Here is a 22,357-nt window from a genome sequence, read left to right as displayed (position 1 = left end):
TACTACCCAGCCATCAAATTGCTCTGCCTGTTTCATTAACAGCTTAAATCACCTAACTAAAAAAACATTGCATGATCTGGACAATATTCTGGGCTTAGCTAAGCAACAGGGGGCTTTGTATTTTAGTTACCCACTGTTTTTCATTACAATCATGAAGACATACAAGGTGCCAATGTCAGAGTCATGGTGAACTCAGATCACAGTATGAAAATAGGCTAATTGTGCTGGATCTAGGAACTGAGAGTTCCCCTATAGGACTGCCCAGTGGAGACAAAGTACTCTACTCAGTATATATTTCCATGTATATGGGCAACAAGTTGGATGTTGCTTCATGTCCCCATGTGGAATTCTTGAATTCCTGCTGTGAGTGAGGAACGTAGAAGGCATGATGGAGAATGCAGGTAATTTAAATACTGCTTCTGCCTATTGCACAACCTGGATACACATAAGGTAATTTATTACATTACATAAGGTAATTTATTCACATTCTTTGTTATGAAAAAAAAAAGAAAAAAAACCAAACAAAAAAAAACCGCTCACTAAATGGAGCAGTTAGAGATTTTAAAGCTAAAACATATAATTGAAACTACACATTAAATTAGATTCTAGGTTAATGTACTTCACTATGAAAATAACAGTAAAATAAAAATCATTGCTTGTCCTAATTTCTGAACAAACTCTGCAACACATGAATTAAGGATGTGCCTGGTGCAGATGGGAGATGTTAGTAACATCCTTTCTACACACATCACAGCACACATTCATGGAAGTAGCATATGCTCTGCCACTTTTGTCTCATCACTTTCAGAGTTTGAAAAGAATGTGCTGTTCCCTGGACTTGCAGAAGCAAAATCCCATCCAAAAAATAAATGATACCTATGATACGTGTCCTATATGTTAGGATCTGACTGTATCAATTAAAACTACCACCCCTTTGACCTTCTGCATATTTTTGTGTTTATGTCTTTCCTTTAATGTTTCTTAGTTGAGAGAGAGAATTTATACAACTTTTGCATTGCATACTTTCACATGCTTCTCAGATCTTTCTCTGCATATTTGCATGAAGAGGTAAGATAAGGCCTTTGATATTCCACAGAGTTAAAATCTGTTATTTTTTTCTGGGTCAATCAATTTCCTTCCTTAGATCAGAGCTGGGATCTCTGAAGTGTATACCAGTACTGAGCTTCCTGCAGTCATGAAATTAGGCCCATCACTGTCATCCCCCAGTAACAGCAACAAGAGAAAAAATTGAAGATGTGTAAATTTTTGTGGCTGTTCAATTCAGTCGATCAGGTCCAAATCTCTGGGAGAGAAATTCATAATACAACTTACAGTGTTTGTGTGACATAATTAAAAAACCTGTGCACGTTATCTTTGAATATAACTGCTGTTATATGATATGTTGTTAAACTGCTTCTTTTGGTTTGCTGGATGTGATATCACTACATTAGACTGAGGGAAAAAATGGCATGACCCACTTCAATTTAGGTGTCCAATTTCACTCATTAAGACTGTACTTTGCTGGTATTTCACTATAAGCATGTACCTGGGGCTTTGCCTTCTGAAAGCAAACCAAGCATTTCTATATCAGGAAAACGGTGAGGCAGAGTGTTTGTGATCCATGTACAGACTAATAGGGTTTTAAAATAAAGCATAAAGATCCCTGTGATGCTGAAAATCCTGTTATAGAAAAAAACAGTAATGCTATGCAAGGTCTGGTAAGTGCTTTTTATATTTTTATGTGTGTTTCCTATAAAAACAATGAATAGTTTTAGGGGTGATAGTGTTTTCCCTATTACCCCTTAATGTAGGTTATGAGAAAAAAAAAACATTAAGTGGCTTTTATTATACAGGAAATGTACTTGAAGTGTGGAATGCTTGGGAACGAATGCCTGCTTTACTGCTATAAATTGTTCATGATATGTCTTTTCATATATGCATCAAACATAGCACTTGCTGCAGAGATGCATGTGATTTGTCTTTTCTCCTGAGAGATGGTAATTGGCTTCAGTTTACTTAGGCTACTGCAGTACAATTTATTCTCTTAGCTTAGCCAAGCCTCATGTTGCAGTATGTTTTCTTCTATGAGGGTGAGGTATTTAATTTGTGAAGTGGTGCAGAGTATGTGTTACATTACAAAGATGAAGCACATCCCTGCTCTGTGGTGTTTAGTGGAAACAGATCACAGCACTTCACCAGCCTCCTTTACCTTATCTTGTCTTATTATTAAATTGTATGTGAATTAATCATGATCTTTTAGAAAGCATCCATTGTAACAAGCTCAGTAATTTGAACACATGGCTAATGAACTCTGCTTGCTATTTGCTTTGTCTGCTTGTAATTAAGTTTTTCTGTGGTTTTGAGCTTCACTCTCATGGCGTTATTTGTCTTTTCCAAGGCTTATATTTTTCTAGATAGCCAAACATTTTCAAAATGGCAAAAAATAAAAAATAATACAAACTTATTTTAAGTGTAAGATTTTGTTGTTAGTTCGGTAATCTTTGGTGCTCAGATTTATGTTTTTTTTCCATTTTATCTATCTAGTTGAGGAACTAAAGAGATGAACATAAAGATCACAACAAATGGCACTTCAAGAGAGTTAAGCTTTGAAATGCAAAAATCCTTACACAATTGTGACATTTAGTGTAGCAATAATAATAATGTATCATGTCAGTCATATACTAGTGATGAACCCTCTGGGCAACGACTTTCCTGATTTTTTTCATTCCTATCATGATTTCACCTCCCAAAGGATTTAATTTTTTTTTTCAATAAATTACAGTATGCAATTTATAATGGACTAAAAAGTGCTGAGTACTCACCATTTCCTTTAATGTATTAATGAATTTCATAGTAAATACATTTGACTATTCAGGCTCCTAACTTCCCATAATGGCAGTCCTGCTTTTCTTTATTGTGGCCAGTCTGCTTCTTAGAAGAAACAGTTGGGATTTTTTTCCACCACACACTGGTCCTTCCTCCTTTGTTAAAATTACTTCAGTGCTGAATTAGCTCCAGTTAATTCTGCAAGCTCGTTACTCTTTTATGACTGTGCACATGGTAGTACTGCTGCATTAGCTCATGTGAGGGACTGGGACTTCTGGGAACACTTGCATGGGAACAGCATTAAGCTGTGCTGCCCTATGAATTAATTTGTAATGTACTGAACAGGAATATGTCTCCTTTCTGGGTATTCATGTGGAAATTGTTTCATCTGAAAACTCATTAAGGAAGAGTACCAAGCAATGAACTTAGACTAGGAGAGTGACTTAGCTCTACTGTCAGCATTACTAATGCTCTCTTTTTGGCAAAACGTGACAGATAAGAAGTTGAATACAGAGTGGAAGGCATTTTGTCTGTGGTTGGACGTGTTGAAAATTCACCTGGACATGGATCAGTATAGTCACACAGTGAGGATTTTAGGATTTAATAAAATAAGGAATCCTTTGCTGACTGGAAGCAAAGGAGGATTAACAGTAGGGAAGGACTACAAGCACAATATGGTAGTAATATAAAACTATGCTCGACTGGAATAGCCATCACTACAGGCTTGCCCTGTAGCATGCGGAGAGTTCTTTCAAGCGTTGTTTCCATTCAAATGCATTGGAAGCATAGGAGTAGAGTAATGTGAGGTTTAAATTACACAAATGGCTGAGAAGGGCTTTTGAGGGTTGAGAGACCTTTTTGGGGGTAGAATTGTGTAGGTGTCCCGTTTTATTCACAGACAATATGCTGATAACAAAGAAGTAAAAAGAAATGTAGTTTGATCAAAGTTCTCAGATTTTTTTTATAATTATTTTACGTAGAAGTTAAAATGTGAAGAATAAGGTGTTTAGCTGTAGGGAAAAATCAATTCTTATTCACACCAAAGTCAGTTTTTATCTTGTTTTAACCAACAGAAGTTCAGAGACAAAGCAAAATAAACATAATTTAAAAAAAAGAAATCTTTATTTTTTGGCTCATATGTAATATTGTTTGCGTTGTTTATGATAATAACAATTTCTTGCATGCATTTCACCAACACATTACAAGTCAAAAGCATTTGTAAAAGAAAGATTCTACATTTAATGTTAGCTTGTGTATGAAACACAAAATGTCCTGATGTCCTGGATTATACAAATGTGCCATTTTTTTCTTGGGAAATACTTTATTTGTACAAGCCTAGTGAACTGTGATTCAAAAAAGAATAAGAGTAGACTATGTAAACAGACACTGCAAGATAGCAAGGATTTAATCAACTATGAGATTATCTTGGAACTTCTGATGCAAATAGTGCTAGAAATTCACACATTCCCCTAATGCTTTCCTTGCTATGTCCTGTAACTATTTGGAAACAAGCTGGGTTCCAGATTTACACAATTTACTTCACATTGGAATATATGCAAATATATTATTAAAACAAGATAGTCTACAAATACTCACTTTTTTCCCATAGTGTGATGATGCCAGTTTGGAATTACTGTGGTTAGAAAATAAGCCAAGTGAATAAGGAAAGAAATATAAGAAACAGTGATCTAAACTTGAAGACACTTTTCTTATATACAGAACTGTTGCCAAATGGTATTTCTTTACATTATTTATATATGCTAACCACATTGTCAACAGGTTTAACAGTTTGCAATATGGCCTGTACAGTCTGATTCTACACGACATAGCAGCCACTTCAAATTTAAAATGCAAAACTAAAAAAGCTCATAAATAGCTGTAAACTATTGCTTAATGATTTGAAAGAATGAGGTCTGGTTGGACAACTTGATTCACTTCATCACTGACACATGGCTTCCTATAGTGGAGACTGTGGACAGTGAAGGAGCAAGGTACAGCAGCAACAGCATTGACATGCATCAGTGATACTCTCCTATCTAGGACACAGAATACAACATATCCTGTTGAGCTCTTGCAAATTAACCATACTGTGGTACATACCTGATGCAATTCAATGCGGTAAAGCCATTTAATTCTCAAATATGCACAACAGTATACTGTTAATATTTACATGGAAAAGGGTATTTTATGGATTCACTGGACATTCGAGATAATGAAAGACAGTAACCAAAGAATAGCCCAGGGAAAAAAAAAGAGCTGTCAAAACCAAAACAAAACAAAAGAACTCCCAGATATATTTTGGTGAAGCTATTTTTCCAGTGCAGAAACTGCACAATATTTTTTGAACTGTAAATATTTTAAAATAAACATATTAATGTTTAGTCATTCACATAAAAATAAGTCATTGCAGATTCCTGTAAATTAGAGGAGACTCTCCAGGCACATTAATCTGGATGCACATAGTCTGGATGCAGCCATACAAGTAGTTAGAATACTTCAAATTTAAGAGCAACCCTGAAATATGGAAGTTCTTAAAATCTTCAGCTTTGTGCAATGTCATATTTTTATTTAAGCATGATTGACAATGTAGCATGTCTATGCAAATCACTCCTATCTGTACATTATAGAGAATCTGAAAGTAGAACTCCTGGTCCTCATACCTCTTTCCCCAACATAAAACCTATTACAAAAATAGTCACATGTAATAGTAAACAACCTGTGAATTAAAAAATGATAAATACACTAATACAGTTTTTGTAAAAATATGACAAGTGTGGCAGTTGCATTACAAACAGTGAAGAGAATTACTGTTCTACATGTTGTGGAAATAAAGTATATTTTTGCACTCATTTCATGCTCCATCTTCTCTATGGAGCCACCTTTTACCTTATTCTTAGCAGTGTCAGCTGTAGTGGAAACAGTAACCTCTTGTCAAGTTTTTTACCCTGATTAACAGAGTCACAGTCTGATGATAGAGGTTCACTGTTTTGTTATAGGCACTGACCTTAAGTATATATATAATGTATATATATGCACACACGCGCGCGCACACGCACACACACACATATATGTGTAAAAACTGTCAGTTTGGCATAAATCTCCTGCAGGAGTCCAGTTGATGATTCATTCTCAAAGACTGTAAACAAGTTGTCCCATTAACAAAATTCTTAGATCATTATTTTTTATTTTCCCTGATGTCTTTACCTTTGTAGTTCTTTTCTGCTTTATCTTTTTCATATTTTTCTTTGTCTGGCTTTGTTACACTGTCATAAGAAGGTGGGGAAGTTGTAGAAGAACTTTCATCCGTTTTTTCTGGGGTGGAGTTTCCTTTTAGTTTATCAATAATTATCTCTTTTATAATGTGTCCATCTCCTTCTTTGTTTTTATTTCTATTATATATACTAGACACCTGTTTAACTTTTAGCCTTAAGAGGTGACGTCTGTAAGCACGCTGAATGATGACAGCAGACACCTCCTCCTGCTTTCGTTTCAGTGTGGTTGTAATTGGTTCATAGGAGACTTTAGAAGGATTGGCTGCCATAAACCGATCTTCCATCTGTATTCTGAGGGCATCCATCTCCCCACTTTCCCCCAAAACACGCTTTGTGAAAGCAAACAAAATGTCAAGGCAGTGAATTCTGTCACCGCTCACCATGGGCAGATCCATTGCAATAAGCTGGACTTTGTTGGGTTTTGCTATGAGAAGAGGTGGATCTAATGAAGCTGCAAAATCTGATAATTTACTATATTCTATGAATTGTGTTGCATCGGGATCAAACTTCTCCCAGACTTCATAGAACATCTCAAAGTCATCCTCACTCAAGGGTTCAGCGCTTTCTTCAGTAGCAACACTGAAGTTCTCCAAAATCACAGCAATGTACATATTCACCACTACCAGAAAGGATATGATAATGTAGCTGACAAAGAAGAAAATCCCAACAGAGGGGTTGCCACAGTCACCTTTCACGGAGCTCCCCGGATGATCTTTATGGGGGTCACAGTCTGGCTCCCCACTGTTGAGAATTGGGGCGAGCAAACCGTCCCAGCCAGCGGACGTGGTGATCTGGAACAGGCAGATCATGCTGTTGCCAAACGTTTCAAAGTTGAACATGTCATCAATCCCAACCTCCCTCTTGACATAGGCAAAGTTGGACATGCCAAATATGGCGTAGATGAACATGACTAGGAAGAGCAGCAGCCCAATGTTGAACAAAGCAGGAAGAGACATCATCAAAGCAAAAAGCAGAGTGCGGATTCCCTTCGCGCCTTTAATGAGGCGCAGGATTCGACCGATTCTGGCAAGCCGGATGACTCTGAATAGTGTGGGAGATACAAAGTACTTCTCAATCATCTCAGCCAAAAACATACCTAGGAAAAAAAAGTAAATGATTAAAATAAAATTTAAAATTAATTAATTACCTATAGAAAGATTGAGTTATTGCTATTTCCAATATAATCAGTGTAGGGATTCTATGCCACAACAAAAAATTATACAAGTGATTACATTTTATTGAAAGCTGTTAATAAGGTGAAAGCATCTGTCCTTATGTTGAAATGCTATCCTAGAGAAGGTAAATAAGTAAAATAAAGACTGATTATAGCAAGTAGGTAGTCCCTGTCTAAGCTTTCAGTAGTTCTTAAAATGGTTGGGAAAGGGATGTTTGTGTCTTAGATACAGCTAATTCTTGAAGCTGAGCCTATAAGCACTTTCTTTATGAAGGATGATATTGGCTTAATTTCTGAAAATCAGAGATTTCTTTAACAGATCTAGGTTTTAGCAGCACAATCTTTCTCAGATGTGTCACTCATTTGCACCTTGGACAGCCACTAGATTTTAACTGACAAATCTTAGCAAAAGTAAAAAAAAAAATCTCACCCATTTCAAACAATTTTCAGTTTTAGTACTGAAAGTAAATCTGCGGTTAGTTTGCATATACCACTAAACATTCCTCTTTATATTTGTACACATTAATATAATGTGCCAAATAGTTTCATTATGTCTTTTGATGTGGAAAATGACAATTAATTTATTGGGAGAGATAAAAATCTTATATACAACATTACATATATTGTATGCTAGATAATACGAAGATCTGAATCAACATGTAAGTCATAGGAAAAAGAAAATTCTGCAATCAGTATTAACATACTTGAAACAAATGTTTCCTATTTCTTCCACTAGTTCTTTCTGGAAAACAAGTTGCTCTTACCTACTATGGAGAGAATCACAACCACAAAATCAAAAATATTCCAGCCTATAGTGAAGTAGTAATGACGAAGTGAAATCAATTTCAGGACAAATTCTCCAGTGAAAAGGAAAATGAACACCAGGTTAATCCGGGATAAAATTGTTTCCATTTCTTTACTCTGGTCATCTGTTTCTACCATCATTGTGACCATGTTAAGGCAGATGAGTATCATGATGCTGATGTCAAATACTTGTTTAGTTACAAAATCAAAGATCATGCCTTGGAATTTGTTCTGCAAATACAAGATGGAATACAGTTTATACAGTGTAAATAATTTTCTTTTAAAATGAGAAAACAACTCCCTTCAAGGTTTAGGAGTGCAAAGCAGCACTCATTCACAAGGGAGGCAGTAAGCCCAGCACATGCTGGTTTATATCTCATCTTGCTAGAGTGAATCAAGAAGTTCGCCTCTGTTGGCTGAAGAGACAAGAAGGGAAACACTGCAATAATAAGAGTAATAACAATGACAGTTAATATTATTGGGGTAAATGGGTGGTGTAAATTGATAGCCAGCAAGAGTACCAGCCGAATAAAAGCTAATTTTCTTATCTTTATTCTCAGATGGTTTTAAAATGCTAACCCTCTTTCTTCCTTAAACTAATTGTGCTTGGTGAGATCATTGGGCTGCTGAAGACACATGTCTCAAACACACTATGACTGTAATATCCTAGTTTTTCTTTAGTACTTAGCTCAGTGTTTTTTGCCATATGTCTCTGCTTAGAAAGTCTATTTTTAACCACTTGGTGCATAAGGTGCAACAAGTATTTTATTTTTTTAAACAGTGTAGGAGTTCAGTAAATAACAAGAGTAGTGTCTTAGCTTAGTGACAAATTTATCCTAGTCTGTGCTTTACTCCCTAGGACATGATTTTATTCTGTAAGATTTTCCGTATCTGTCTTTCCCAATAGGTTACCAGTGCCCCTTTCTGTCTTCAGCAGCAAGGGCCAGTGCCTCCCCATTTCCTACAAATTCTCTGTGAGGAGAAAAAACAGAAAATGAAGTTTATCCCTGGTAACAAGAACCAATAAATGATTCAAACAATTGTGGTTTTCCAGGACTTAGACAGGGAATTTTGAAATTTATCATTATTAAATTTAATATTATTAAATAATTTTGTTAATACTTCATTATGTATGCTTTTAAACAAAATATTAATAATCAAATCTGATGGATTCAAAGAGGGACAATTTACAGTAAAATAAATTGAAAATATATTTTCTTTCCAGACCTATAATCTTATCTTGTAGACAAGACTATATTCCCAAATGAGTATTTAATATTGAGAGTGTAAAAATCAAATCACTCATACCACTGGCCTCGGTATAGGTTTCTGTGGCTTTTTGGATCCCAATTTTTTCATTGCATTGTAATATTTCTTCTGTTCTTCTGTCATAAATATATCCTGACCTCCAAAGTAAAGAAATAATATCAAAATTAATTAGTATCATGTCCACACATAAAACATTTATCTACATCATGTCTCCCTGCAATATAATAATTAAAATTATATTTAATTTATATAAAAAAGGAAGAGTTTTTTTCCAGGTGTTTATAGGGTGGATGCTCATATACATTCCTAACGAACAGGAAAAACCCATTGTGGGTTGAGTAATGCATTGAGTTTTTCCAGTGTCTTGATGTTCACTTTTGCTGAAATGGCAAAAGCATTCTTTCTGTACTGATTCTGTTCAATAACTTACTGATTACGATATGTTTAGTGAATAGGAGCATGACTAGTGCCTTACATGCCTATCTTCTGTATAGATTTTTAGGATTACAGCTAGACAGATCTAAAAGAGGCATAACTTTGAAGCAGACTTTGTGTTGGGAGAGTGTATTAGTATCTAATCTGTGGGTTTTAACAGCAAAAAAAAACCAAAACACCCACCTTTGACGTAAAATTAAGAAAAGTAATTAATTTCATGACATAGCAAATTAAAGCACCACTGGAAGGAACCTTGACAAACTCAAATCAGCCTTTGTCTGAGTTGCAAATGCTGCCAGTCAGATGTGCAACTGACTGAATGACTTCCAGTATAGGTAAATTGTGCTTATTGATCAATCTGCACTGAGTCAGATGGAAGCACAATGTCAATGTCACCGTCTGCTAAATTGGGTATCACAGCCTGAAGCATCACAAAATTGATAGTAACCCCAGACATGTTTAGGAAGCTAAAGAATATCTGCACAAGGAAAAATTTCTGTTTTCTTTTACCAGAGATTCTGTCTGGTATTGCTGTTTTTTAATTGGTGATTGAAAAAAACCAAACCATATGAAACTGCTTTTTCACAGCACACAAAAATTTAGAATGAACCTGGCATTTCAAAACTAAAAACTGTGAGGCTTCAAAATATTTTGAATGTGATTATTTGTATTTTTATATTTTAAAGTTCTTTAAAACTGAACTGAATGCACTATCAATACAATTATTTTAAACATACTTGTATGTCAAAAGTATACAGAAAGAAACCACCATTCCCTGTATATCTTTGCTTTACTACTGATAAGGAATTATAGATTGTGCTTGTGTCTAATGAATTAATCTCATTCTCATAGAAGTGTTAGGGAAAAAAAAGCCCTTATTTACCCATTTTTACTTATAGATACAAGCCGATTCATACGAGGTCTCTTTTACTTACTCTTAACTTATTATTCAATCAGTTTGCAGATCCACTATTCATTATATGAACACAATGCCATATTGTGTCTTCATGAAGTGTCAAGAGTTTGTAAAAATAATTATGATGAATGTACCTTAATTTATCTTGATTTTTTAGAGTAAATGGAAAAAGAAATTATTTTATGCCAGATGATATTGCATCTAATCAAAGCAATAATTCACATTCACTTTTCATGTCTTCATTGTAACTGTTTACACAATTTGCAAATTATTATGAACCAACTTTTCACTTGTCGAAATGCTAAAAATGCAAAGTTCAGAAATACATCCACAGATTTTAGTGCAGATTATTATTTAAAAAGAGACATTTTATTTAAGGTCTTGAAATTACTTTTGATTTTTATTAGACTTACAGAAATAACTTTGAAATTCTTTATAGCTAGTAATTCATACCAATATGCAAATATTTTAAATACTTATCTTCTTTTTTTGTTGGTTGAAGTTGTCTATAATAACACCAATGAAAAGATTCAAGGTAAAAAATGATCCAAATATGATAAAGATGACAAAATAGAGATACATATACAAGTTGTCCTCATACTTAGGTTGATCTTTTACCTACAAAATATAAAAAATGTTACCTATGAGAATATTAGATGTAAAAATATAGAATTAGGTATATGCCATCTCAGACAGAAAAGCTATGAACAGCACTAATTTATTAAAAAGAAAGATTGAACTTGTCCATTCCAATCAATATTTGGAGAACAGGAAGCTGACAGAATTTTGCTCATATGAAATTTTTAAGTAAATGTGCCCACAGATGTTTGTACATATATAAAAAGTTCCTCATAAAGAAGAAGGAAGCAATGTGGGATGCAGAGCAGTCATTAATACTTAGAATTTTATTAGCAGAAATCTAAATATTTTATATTGTGTTCAGTATATTATCATGCAACAGAAAAAAAAATTTACTACTGCCTAAATCTCTTTGTAACTCTTTTGGTCTTGCAAGAGTGATCTTACATCCAGCTAGGAACAGATGCTTTCAACAAATATTTAGTGAATATATGTTTTGTGAAATCCATTAAATTGAGGAAGTTGTGAAGAAAGATTTTGTTATTGTCTCGGTTTTTCTGGATGCCACATCCCAGCATCTCTACAGCACAACAAGCTTGAGTGTAGAAATGCTGAAGATAATGAAAGAGGGTGTTTTACTCTGGGAGACAATATCATTAACATGAGTATTTGTGTAAGTTAAACAGAGTTTTGTAGCCAAAATAAAATTCTAATCCCCAGAAAGCTTAACAGGTGATCTTCAGCCGTAAAATTTAATTGCACTAAAATATCTAGGTAACATAGGTACTCAACCTAAGGAAACAACAAAATGCACAGTTACAAATTATAAAACCTGATTAATATATTCCATATTTAATAACTGAATCATATAATCCTAAATTAATTCATACTTATGATTATCAAAAATATGTCAAAAATCTCTTTGTTCTATTACACTGACTGTATCCTTAAAAAAAATCTACTTAATTTAGCTTTTTTGGCTAAACAGAAGGAAGTGAAATTCTTTCCAGTAAAAATTCTGAGATTCAAAAAATATGTATTGATGCTGATTATAATTTTTTTTTGTGTTTGTAGCTATTTAAATTTTATACTCTCAGAAAATAATCAATAGATGATCTTTGAAAAATTTACACTTACATCTCGTGAATCAACAGCAGCATACATAATATCCATCCATCCTTTGAAAGTAGCCTAGAAGTAAAACAAAGTTGTTTATCTTCATTATAAAAAATAGTAAAACATACAAGAACTAAAACCAGCTCTGAAGATCTCAAGTTGACAGTATGTTTGGAGCTGCAGATGTTTACTTTGCAGATGAAGAATGATAGATTTAGGCAGACATGAATGCTGGAGATATGTAGGTAGGATCTACTAGAACCACTCATGACCACAGCCATTTTTTTAAGTTTACAACATGAATTGATGGAATCAGTAATATAACTTCTGGACAGAAACCAAAATGCGTCTGAATGGGGTTTTTTCTGTGTCTAAACTGACCTGGTATTTTTAGAAATGTTTTAATCCCACATAGCTAAAAGGAATAGACTGTTTGAAGTAAAAATACACTTTATTACTTATATTTCTTTACAGAAGACCAAAAAGTGAACTGTGAAAGAGATGTAATTGATGTAATTGACATCTAAAAATTTGGCTGAGCTCCTATAGGGACTTTCTTCAAGTAAAGAGTAAAAAGATCTGGCATCATTACTCTAAGAAGTTTATTTTAATGCATGCAGGATGTCCATTTTCTAAGGAACACCGGTGTTAGTGAGATATGCTAGTTGAAAGTGTGAGTGTGCAACCATTAGCCAGGGTTTCCAGGCTTATTCACAATAAAGGAAAAAGAGCTAAAAAGCCTGTGAAATGAACAAAGAGCATCACTCCTGAGGAGGTTCAGGAGAGGAACCATTCCAAGGAGTATATTTCCATCTGTGCTTGCCAGAAGTGGCTTTGGTACTTTGGTACAGCTGCCAGTTTCCACAGCAGAAAACTTGCACTCTGGAAGCATTTGTATCCTCCTGAATCTTGCAGTGCAACACCAGTTACTGAGAAGGTGTGCTTGAAGCCAGGCTTCACACTTCTTTCTGGCTCAGTTGGCAATGGCCAGCCATTTGGTGCACATTGCATAGCAATATTAGGAAAGGTTCAGAGTTAGGTAAGAGCAATATATACAGAAGAGTGAAGGAAAAATGTTAATGGAGGCAATCAAATGAAGATGTGACACAAAACATGCTCAAAGATCCCTTAATCTCTGTGGGGCAAGTAAAGGTCAGAAGGAATATTTGAAAAGGAAAATAATGAAAAATCAGGAAAAAAAAATTTAAAAAGAGTGAGAAGAAGAATGAAAGGTTCACAGTAGTGACGTAGTTATTGAAGACCTAGAGTGTCTGGATGTGTGACACAGATGACATTTATACACAGCTTCAAGAGAAGCAGCTTTCCTTACACATCTTCAGAGGCAAGAGTGGCAATGAGATCTGAAGCCAGAGAATCAGTCATTGTTCAGTACTATTACGCAGCACAGAAGAGTCGCATTGCCTTTACAGGCAAAACATTTTAATCAAGGTAGTTAATTTTGGAATTAAGGTCAGCTAGAAATACTGACCTGCTCTGAGATAGAAGGGAGAAGCATATAACTCTTAGATAACTTTTAATATCAGAGCTGTAAGAATATTTTCATTCAGTGAAGCTGTATGTTGAGTTACAGACAAGTGATTTTACAGTTCAATCATCTAAATGTAATTACATACTTTCTTGCTTGTGTTTTGAATCAGATCCTAGATTTAGAAGCTTCATTCTCAGCAAGGAACCTGTAAAGAGCTAAGGTCTTTATTTCTCTGACACAAATAAAATATGCTCAGTACCTAGAATAAGTGCAGTTCTTAACACAGTGCATAAGATAAGCAATTGAAGGAAAAATGCAATTGCATTTCTCTGTAAATTTACAAATTTTGTATAAGTAGTAGTAATTAATGGAACTAATATGCTATTCAGTAACATCCAGTACTTCACAAGGATAATACTTATTTAAATTTATAAGTAACAGAATACTTATTTAGTATACTATAATGACTCTTTAATAAGCATTAAGGAATATGATAGTTCTATACTGTGCACCACTACAGAGAATCTTTTATTTTCTACACTTTCTATTTTTACATTATTATTATCATCATCCTGAGACTGTATTCCCTAGTCTTGGAAAGGAAAATTACTCTACTATCATTAAAAAAAAAATTACAAGAAACAATGTAATAGGGTTGCATGAGCTGCACATTATTGCTATGAAGAAATTATTCCTCTGCTTAACAGTCTTAACTTGCCCATTTTTCCTAGACACCTTTAAAAAGAGCAGAAATAAAATATATACATTCACTTACTACTTGAAGCAGAGCAAGATATCCAGCTCCTACATTATCGAAGTTTACTTTCACATTCTTCCATCGGGCACTTTGATTGCTTTTTATGAGTTCCACACACTGAGTATAATTGTTGACATCACTGATATCAAACATCTCACCAGTTGTGGTGTTGACACAATGATAGAATTTTCCAGCAAAAAGATTTACTCCCATGATGCTGAAGATTAGCCAGAATATAAGACATACCAGCAATACATTCATTATAGATGGGATTGCTCCTACAAGGGCATTTACAACCACCTAGTGTACAAGTTAGACAAAATAGCCACTTAGCTTATGGAAAGAAAATGAAAAATACTTGAAAATACTTTAAAAATGTGAAAACAGTATTATTATGGGATGGACAGTTAAAATATTGCAATAAAATTTGTGGGAGAAATTTTAATGAAGATTTAATAAAATGCTAATGGGATTGGAAAAAGCAAGAAATAAAATGAGATGGAAACATAGATAATGTAAAAGTCTGAAAAAAAATCAAAAAGCAAAAGAAAACCTGTTAGTAGCAAGATGAATTCTTAGAATTTGTGTGCTCTAGAGAAAAAGAGAGAAATAAATGTTAAATTCCAGCAATATAAATTAAAATACATAAATAGAAAATAAACCAGAAAAAGCTCAAAGAATGATGATGTGGAAGACTGAATAAAAATGTCTGCATGTAAAACTATCATTACTAATCATTTTATTCTTAGAAAAGTTATGTATATATTGACATCATTGTAGTTTATTATCCACACAGAATGCAACAAAATTAAGGATATCTGATTTAATAATTATTAACAGCATTTGCTCTAAGTCTTGGTTTTAAATTGCCTGGGTCACTATAGTTGCTCTTACCCGTATCCTTCTTTTTCTTTTTAATTGGTTGCATTTAATGACCAGATGAAATCCTTGGACAAGTTTTATCTTAGTTATTGTAATTCAACTAAAACTTTTATCTTAGTTATTGTAATTCCACTAAAAGAAAGTTGCAGATATCCAAACAATAATTTTCTAGCAAATCAGTAGAGACTGCAGTAGGGTTTTGTGTATGGGTTTGAAAAAGGTACTATTTTTCATTTTACTGAGTTGACCAAAAGTAGTCTAGCATCAAGAGAAGTTTTGCTTATTTATTAGATAGACTCTTGATGTGTTGTTTCTATTGCCAATCATGTAAAACATAGTGGTGATGGTGATGTGCACAGGACACACTTCCCCACACTGGCAGGTGTGGCCACCGCTAGGATATCGGCAGCCTTGCCCAGACAGGAACCACATTATTTATTTGGCAAATGAAGACCTATTACTGAACTATAAATACGTATTGAAGTTGAGATGAAAGATTAAAAGGAGCTCTCTCAATAACATTTATTTTTAAATTTGTTATGTATCAATTTTTTCAATAAGTAGCATGGTCTGCTACAATTTATAATATGGTTTTTCCAGGAGGGTTTTTTTTTTTTTGGTTGGTTGGTTTGTTTTTGTCAGATTGGCAGAATATGAAAATGACAATCTCCTTAGCAGGAAGGTTTTAGCTCTCTTTACATTCATATGAAGGAAAAAGTCTCTAGCTGAGGAAATGATTTCCCATTTCTCTCCTTCTGTACTTGCAAACCTATCCTTATTTCAGGTCTTTTCAAAATACCTTTCCCTAATACTACAGCATTTACTGTGGGATTTTTTTCCCCCAGGCATGTAGATATGGAGACACAGTGAAGCTTTCATTTCTGGTGTGTCACTGTTGTCAGCTTTTTCAGCTTTTGTTGGTTTGTTTTGTTCCTTGGCTAATTGTGTTTTATCCTGAACCACTGACAAACTAGCACAGAATTGAAGTTAGCTACAGAAATTGAGTAAAAAAAATTCCCAGATAAACTGCAGGCAAAGACATCCAACCCTCTACCATAAAATTTGTCATGTCCTTTTATTTTTCTAGGTCCACAAATCAATGGAAATTTTAAGTCAGGGGGCTGGGAAAACACAACTATGCAGCAGTGACCAGGCGAATTTAATGAGCTCAAGGTCTAATTTCCAAATGTGAGGTGTACATTGGTCTTGTTTGTAAGGACATGTTGAAGGGCCTTTTTCCACACATTTTTGCATGCCATCCCGTGTTGGAGTTCTTTGAAGCAAGATGAGTGTAACCATTAATACATTAATTTTTGTATGCATACATTTGTTCAGACTCATTCATTTTATCTCACCCTCATTCCTTCAAATCTTGACAAGGCCCTTAGAGGTCTTAAAGCTCTTAATGTCCGTAGCGATTTAATGGCACCAAGTTCAGAATAGCCCAGAGCATTGGCTATTAAACTAACCAATGAGACCTATCAAATACAGGAAAAAAAATTAAAAATAGTTCTACACTGTTTATTTTAAAAGAATAGAAATTCAAGCAACAAATCAACAGCGACAAGTTATAGAATGCCAACATTTTCATACTTGCTGGAAAGGCAAGAGGTCTTATAAATGCATGGTTGAAAAAGGAATATATGCTATTAAATGTCTATCTATTATGGTTGGATAGAGTTTAACAGTCATATGGAAGCATACTCTTGGTGAAAGATAAAATTTCCAGGAATCTTTAAGGACAAAATACTCATACTTCCTGTAATTCATTAGGGTTCACGCTTTCAAGCAATTTAAAATTCTGAATACACTAAATTATTTTATTAACACCTGTCAATATTGTGAATATCTATAAACACTAATAATAACATATAACCATTAACATAAATAACACGTAAGCACTAATATAAATAATAACATCTACACACTAATAATATCTATAAACACTAACAATATACTAAATATTATAGTAGCTAATTAAAAATATTTGTTATAAATATTACTTCTAAGTGAAACAGTTCGTAACAACAATAACCAGGGTATCTCAGAAATATGTATCAATAGTGGTACTATCTCACTTTCCTGGCAAGTCTCTGGTTTTTTTTGAAATCTTCTAAGTATAGAAAAATATTATGGGAAAGATATTAACAGCTGTTCACCTTATAGCAGTAAGAGCTTTATTATCTACAACAGTGTTAAGCCCCTGATGCATGTTATTGGAATTTTGTTAAAAGACAATCCACTTAAGTAAGGAGCAATTAATTTGCTTCTCAAATGGAATTGAGCTTTAGACTGTGTTCATATGAAAGGAATTAATTTTCTTCAAGCAGTTTTGGAGACAGGAGTGGGGAAAAACCATGCCTTACTTATATTTTATTCATTTCTACCACCAAAAGCATAGATGACATGTAAATGAACATAGGCATATTTTGGTCCTTAAGAAAATCCCTCAAATGTTAATTTCTGTACCTCAGCTTAAAGAACTCTTCAAAGACTCCACAGAAATAGGAATTCACTGATAATGGTGGTAAGATTTTGACCATTATATGAAAAGTTGTTTTCCTTTGTTACTTATATCCATAAAGAACAATTAGATGACTCACAAACACAAGAGTTACAAGACCATGTCTAAGAAGGCCAGTCCAAGAGCACATACAAATCAATTATTCATTGCTATGTTGCAATGTATATTATCTAACAGAAAACAGTGTTTTAGTGAATTCATATTGCTGGACATTTCAACTGGATTTCATGTCAGAATGTAATTTTTATTAACAAAGGAAAGGATTATTTTATTTCTCTAATGGATAAATGGAACTTGCTGTGATTCATAAGCATATTAAGAAGAAAATCGTACTGATTTTCTTAGTCTGCAACTGAAGACTTTTCACTTACTAGAGATAACATTATTTTTCAGCCATTATATTAACTATTGACATTAATTATTTTTAATAATTATCATTAATACAATCTATTTTTCCTGTGATGCTACAGTGAGAGAAATCTTTTTTATCCTTAGTCACCCATAATATATTTCAGAGATAACAAGACATGGAATTTTTTGTATTTTTAATAGAATATTCATTTATTCATTCAAATCAACAAGATACCCAGCATAGCAATAAACCTTAGTGTAAAGACAGCACATTTTATGAATTAAAAATAAACACTGAAACAAATATTTTAAAAATATCTCTTTCACTGGGAGAGGGTGGTGTTCTATGAAATTGAACTCCTATTAATTTGCACTATGCCTCACCTATCTTTCACAAACAAGACCTGTTCTAAACTGTTAGGTAGCAGCAGCTGCTGAAATCCTTCAGTGGCACTGTGTGTATTGGCAGTTCTTAGGTCCTAACTGTAAAATTCTTCAATCTTGTTTGCGCTGCCTATTTCAGATTATGGGCAGCTTTCTTACCATGGTGATAGTGCTCTTACACCATAAACATGAAGTTTTTTCTCAAAGCAATACTTTATCTATTGGAAACAATGTGTTTTCCTCTTTGCAATTCATATGGGATGCAAAGTTTTGCATGGAATTCTATTGGATATACAACTGTTCTGTACTCCTCTGGTGATCTGAGTACTGTAAACTTGGTCTTCTCTCATCTGTTCCACCTGATTTGTTGCCAGGAAGTAAATGTCTCTGCACACCGACAAATAGATTAGTGCATGCAGATGCAGTACTTTTAAGAAATGAAAATGAACTCAAAATGGTAGAAAGATATGTCTCCTAAAATTGAAGGATTGTATGTCCTCATTTGTATTTTTCTTCTAATATAGACTACCTGTTGCAAAAAAAAAATTTAGAAGCGTAGCAGTGACAGCCTTGCTCAAGATCTTTGGTCAGGCTGTACAGTAGGATGGCATGATAGAGTCATAAACTGAAGTAGGCAGATGTACCAAGAGTCATCTGTCACAGCTGTAAAGTGACAGAGCTGAAAATTACCATTCTTAGTGTAATTATTAAAATCTAATTTAGTCACAACCAGTGAGAGCAACTGTGGCTACTTGTCACAGTGAGAGACTCAGGTATGTGAGATATTAAAGGTCAAAGCCCTAAAGGACTATCTGTGTTTACTCTTGAATTATTTAAGAGAATGAATTAAACAATCTGATTAACTTTAGTCACTTCTAATGAAGAAGGAGACATTGGTGTTCTCACTGGCAGAATGCTGCTGAATCACCTCTTTAAACTGACAGTTAAAGCAGTGCACAGCCTGCTTTTCTATAGGAAGATAACATGAGTTCATGTGTTTCTTTCAAGTGCTGGTGGTGCTAAAGAAATTGCTGAGTTAGACTTAAACACAGTAAGGCATTTTTTACATCTTGCTAGAACATTGAAAATAATTCTTCAACAGTAGAAACTTCCAATCTTATTTATTCATGTTTTTGTTTATAAAATTACAAACTATGGTAAAAAGTTAGCAACATAAGCTGCTTTACTTATAATGACGTATTTTTAAGTTTGAAAGCCTGCCCAGATAACATCATCTCTGAGGCTAAGCTAGGAAATCATGGAGTATGGATTAGAACAATCTGTTTAGGTTTAAGATACAAGAAGAATAATTAAAACATGAGTTGTAATTTATCTAAAAAAATCAATTTTTAACACAGTCTTGTAAGAGTGCATCTCTCTACTTCATTAACATGCTCTTAGGAAAACCATAAACACTGCTTCATTCTAGTGTAGATTTTCAGGACAGAGCTAGAGATTAACTGTATAACAAAACTAACTCAGGTTGGTAGGAAAAAAGAGATCATCCATTTTGAATTATGGGCCACTCCAGCTAGGTTTTTTTTTTCTTTTCCTGTGGGAGTTACAAATATGATGAATTTTTATATACATATGGAATAAATATTGATGAGATCAGAATTTATGCAAATATCTCAAGAAATATGGTAGCATGGTACAACACAGAAACTTTACTATAGAGGATTTTACAATATTAATTTGTACTTACATCAACAATCAGGAAGTCCAACCAGCACCAGGCATTAGTAAAATATATTTGAAAACCATATGCTACCCATTTTAAAAGCATTTCCAAAATGAAAATATACGTAAAAACTTTGTCAGCATATTCCAGCATGGTCTTGATAGTTTTGCGTTGTTCAATATATATATCTTCAAAAGCCTATAAAAATATATTGAGGTATTACTACTATTTCACAGAATATACATGATAAAATTAAGGAATAAGGAATAAAAAATAATTAGAGAAGAGCTAATATTTCCCCTTGTTTTTCTTAATTTTCTTTTTTAATATGTTTTCCATCTTTAACTATACTACTAACTGGAACAACAGGAGACCTGTCTGGAGTTAAAAAAAAAATAATTTAAAATTCTAAATTTAAATTTAAAATTACTAATGAATGAAGAAAGAAACTCGCAGCATGTTTTTTTTATCCTCTGTGGTATTTAAGAAACTTTCACATAGACACAAAACCCCGCTATTCTTATATATCTGATACAGATATTTGTATTGCTTTCTAGAAAGCAGTTAGATAAAACTTATGTCTAAAAAAATTAAAAAGCAATGTATTTGCTAGAATATACAACTATGCACATTGATATTGTAGCAAATGTTCAACCTGAGTGAAGCTGGAAAGTTGTGTAATGCAAATCTTTTTGGACAGTGGTTGTTATGTTTAATTTGCTGCTGAACTTTTCCATATCTCCTGCCTTCAAAATAGGAATAGAATGAAGTAATTATTCCATTTTTTAGTATGGTCTTTCACAAGCAAAATTCAAAAAGTAGATCAGACTAGGAGGAATTAAAGACTTAAACCCATATATTTAGCTATATATTCACCGTTAACAATAGCCCTTTGTACTCAAATCTCTTGACAAAGATGCTGAAAATTGGCAGGCAATTTAAACTTTGAGGAGCTACGCTGTCTTAAAGGAAATGGCACCATTTCATAGTGGCAAGACAAAAGCATGATTAAAAAAGTGCATATGAAATGTATCAAACTTTTTCAGGTTTGGGTCAAGTTTCATTCCATTATGGAACGATGAGATGTAGGGAGTTTTATACAGCTACAAACAAAACAAGTCTTTCTGAAGCAAATTTAATTTTTATTCCTAAGAGATTTCAAAATACTTCAGCATCTGCAATTTTGTTGTACTTACTAATGCTCCACTGCTGAGGAGAATCATGAATACAATGAAAGTCTCAAACCAGTTGTGCTCAACTATGCTGTAGCAGGTTTTTCTAAGATTCCACCACGTTTTTCCTCTGCCATCTTCTATACTTACTTGACAACATGGAAATTTCTGTACACAACCTGCATTAGATTAAGAGATGTTAGTATCCAAAAGCCAATTACTTCAAAGTTAGTATTTACTGTAGTATATATTGTTAGTGGCTTTTACTAATTTTATATGGTGTTTAAAAAGTAATCACTGGAATGCTGAATAGGCTATCACATCACACAGGATGATGAATATCTAAATTAAGAACACTAATCTGGAGAGAAACTAGACAATGGCATACTTAATTATGAAAGAAGTCCATCCAAAAAGATCAGTATTTTTGACTGTTGGCATGTAACTGTTCTATTTGTTGATAAGAGTCACACAGAAATTTACTTCTTTCAATTTTCAAGGGCTTATTCAAATAGCTGAAAAGCATTTTACCAATAGAAAAGTGAAGGAAGTTTCTTAGTTACAAGTTGTATGCAGTGGCCAGATACATTAAGTTACTCAAAACCTAGGGAAACCTTGTTTTTTCATCTCATTTCCAGCATTCTGGGCTAAAACATTTTCTTTTGATTTTTGAGGACATGAAGATATACCATATTTGAAACCCTCAAGAACCTAAATGTGCATAGT

The 22,357-nt window shown here is 33.7% G+C and overlaps 1 protein-coding gene across 9 annotated transcripts in view; it reads right to left on the bottom strand.

Annotated features, from left to right (window-relative positions):
• Positions 1–3,926: 3,926 nt before the first annotated feature.
• LOC135308944 (sodium channel protein type 2 subunit alpha-like) overlaps positions 3,927–22,357 on the bottom strand; it is a 67,041-nt gene continuing 48,610 nt past the window's right edge. For 8 of the 9 annotated variants that reach the window (XM_064434644.1, XM_064434647.1, XM_064434645.1 and 5 more), the window contains 9 exons: positions 21,656–21,810; positions 20,484–20,657; positions 16,875–16,997; positions 14,656–14,937; positions 12,413–12,466; positions 11,177–11,314; positions 9,385–9,489; positions 8,037–8,307; positions 3,927–7,194 (listed from right to left, as the gene is read on the bottom strand). In XM_064434644.1, the coding sequence (XP_064290714.1) occupies positions 6,002–7,194; positions 8,037–8,307; positions 9,385–9,489; positions 11,177–11,314; positions 12,413–12,466; positions 14,656–14,937; positions 16,875–16,997; positions 20,484–20,657; positions 21,656–21,810 (2,495 nt within the window). In that variant the 3' untranslated portion in view covers positions 3,927–6,001. Of the gene's footprint in view, positions 7,195–8,036; positions 9,049–9,384; positions 9,490–11,176; positions 11,315–12,412; positions 12,467–14,655; positions 14,938–16,874; positions 16,998–20,483; positions 20,658–21,655; positions 21,811–22,357 lie in introns of those variants that run through there. The other variant, XM_064434652.1, reaches the window with a different exon arrangement.

The sequence above is a fragment of the Passer domesticus genome, chromosome 10 (assembly GCF_036417665.1).
Source record: "Passer domesticus isolate bPasDom1 chromosome 10, bPasDom1.hap1, whole genome shotgun sequence".
Taxonomy (NCBI): Eukaryota; Metazoa; Chordata; class Aves; order Passeriformes; family Passeridae; genus Passer; species Passer domesticus.
Note: the sequence above shows the minus strand (reverse complement) of the source record. Positions and strands in the feature narration are given on the sequence as shown.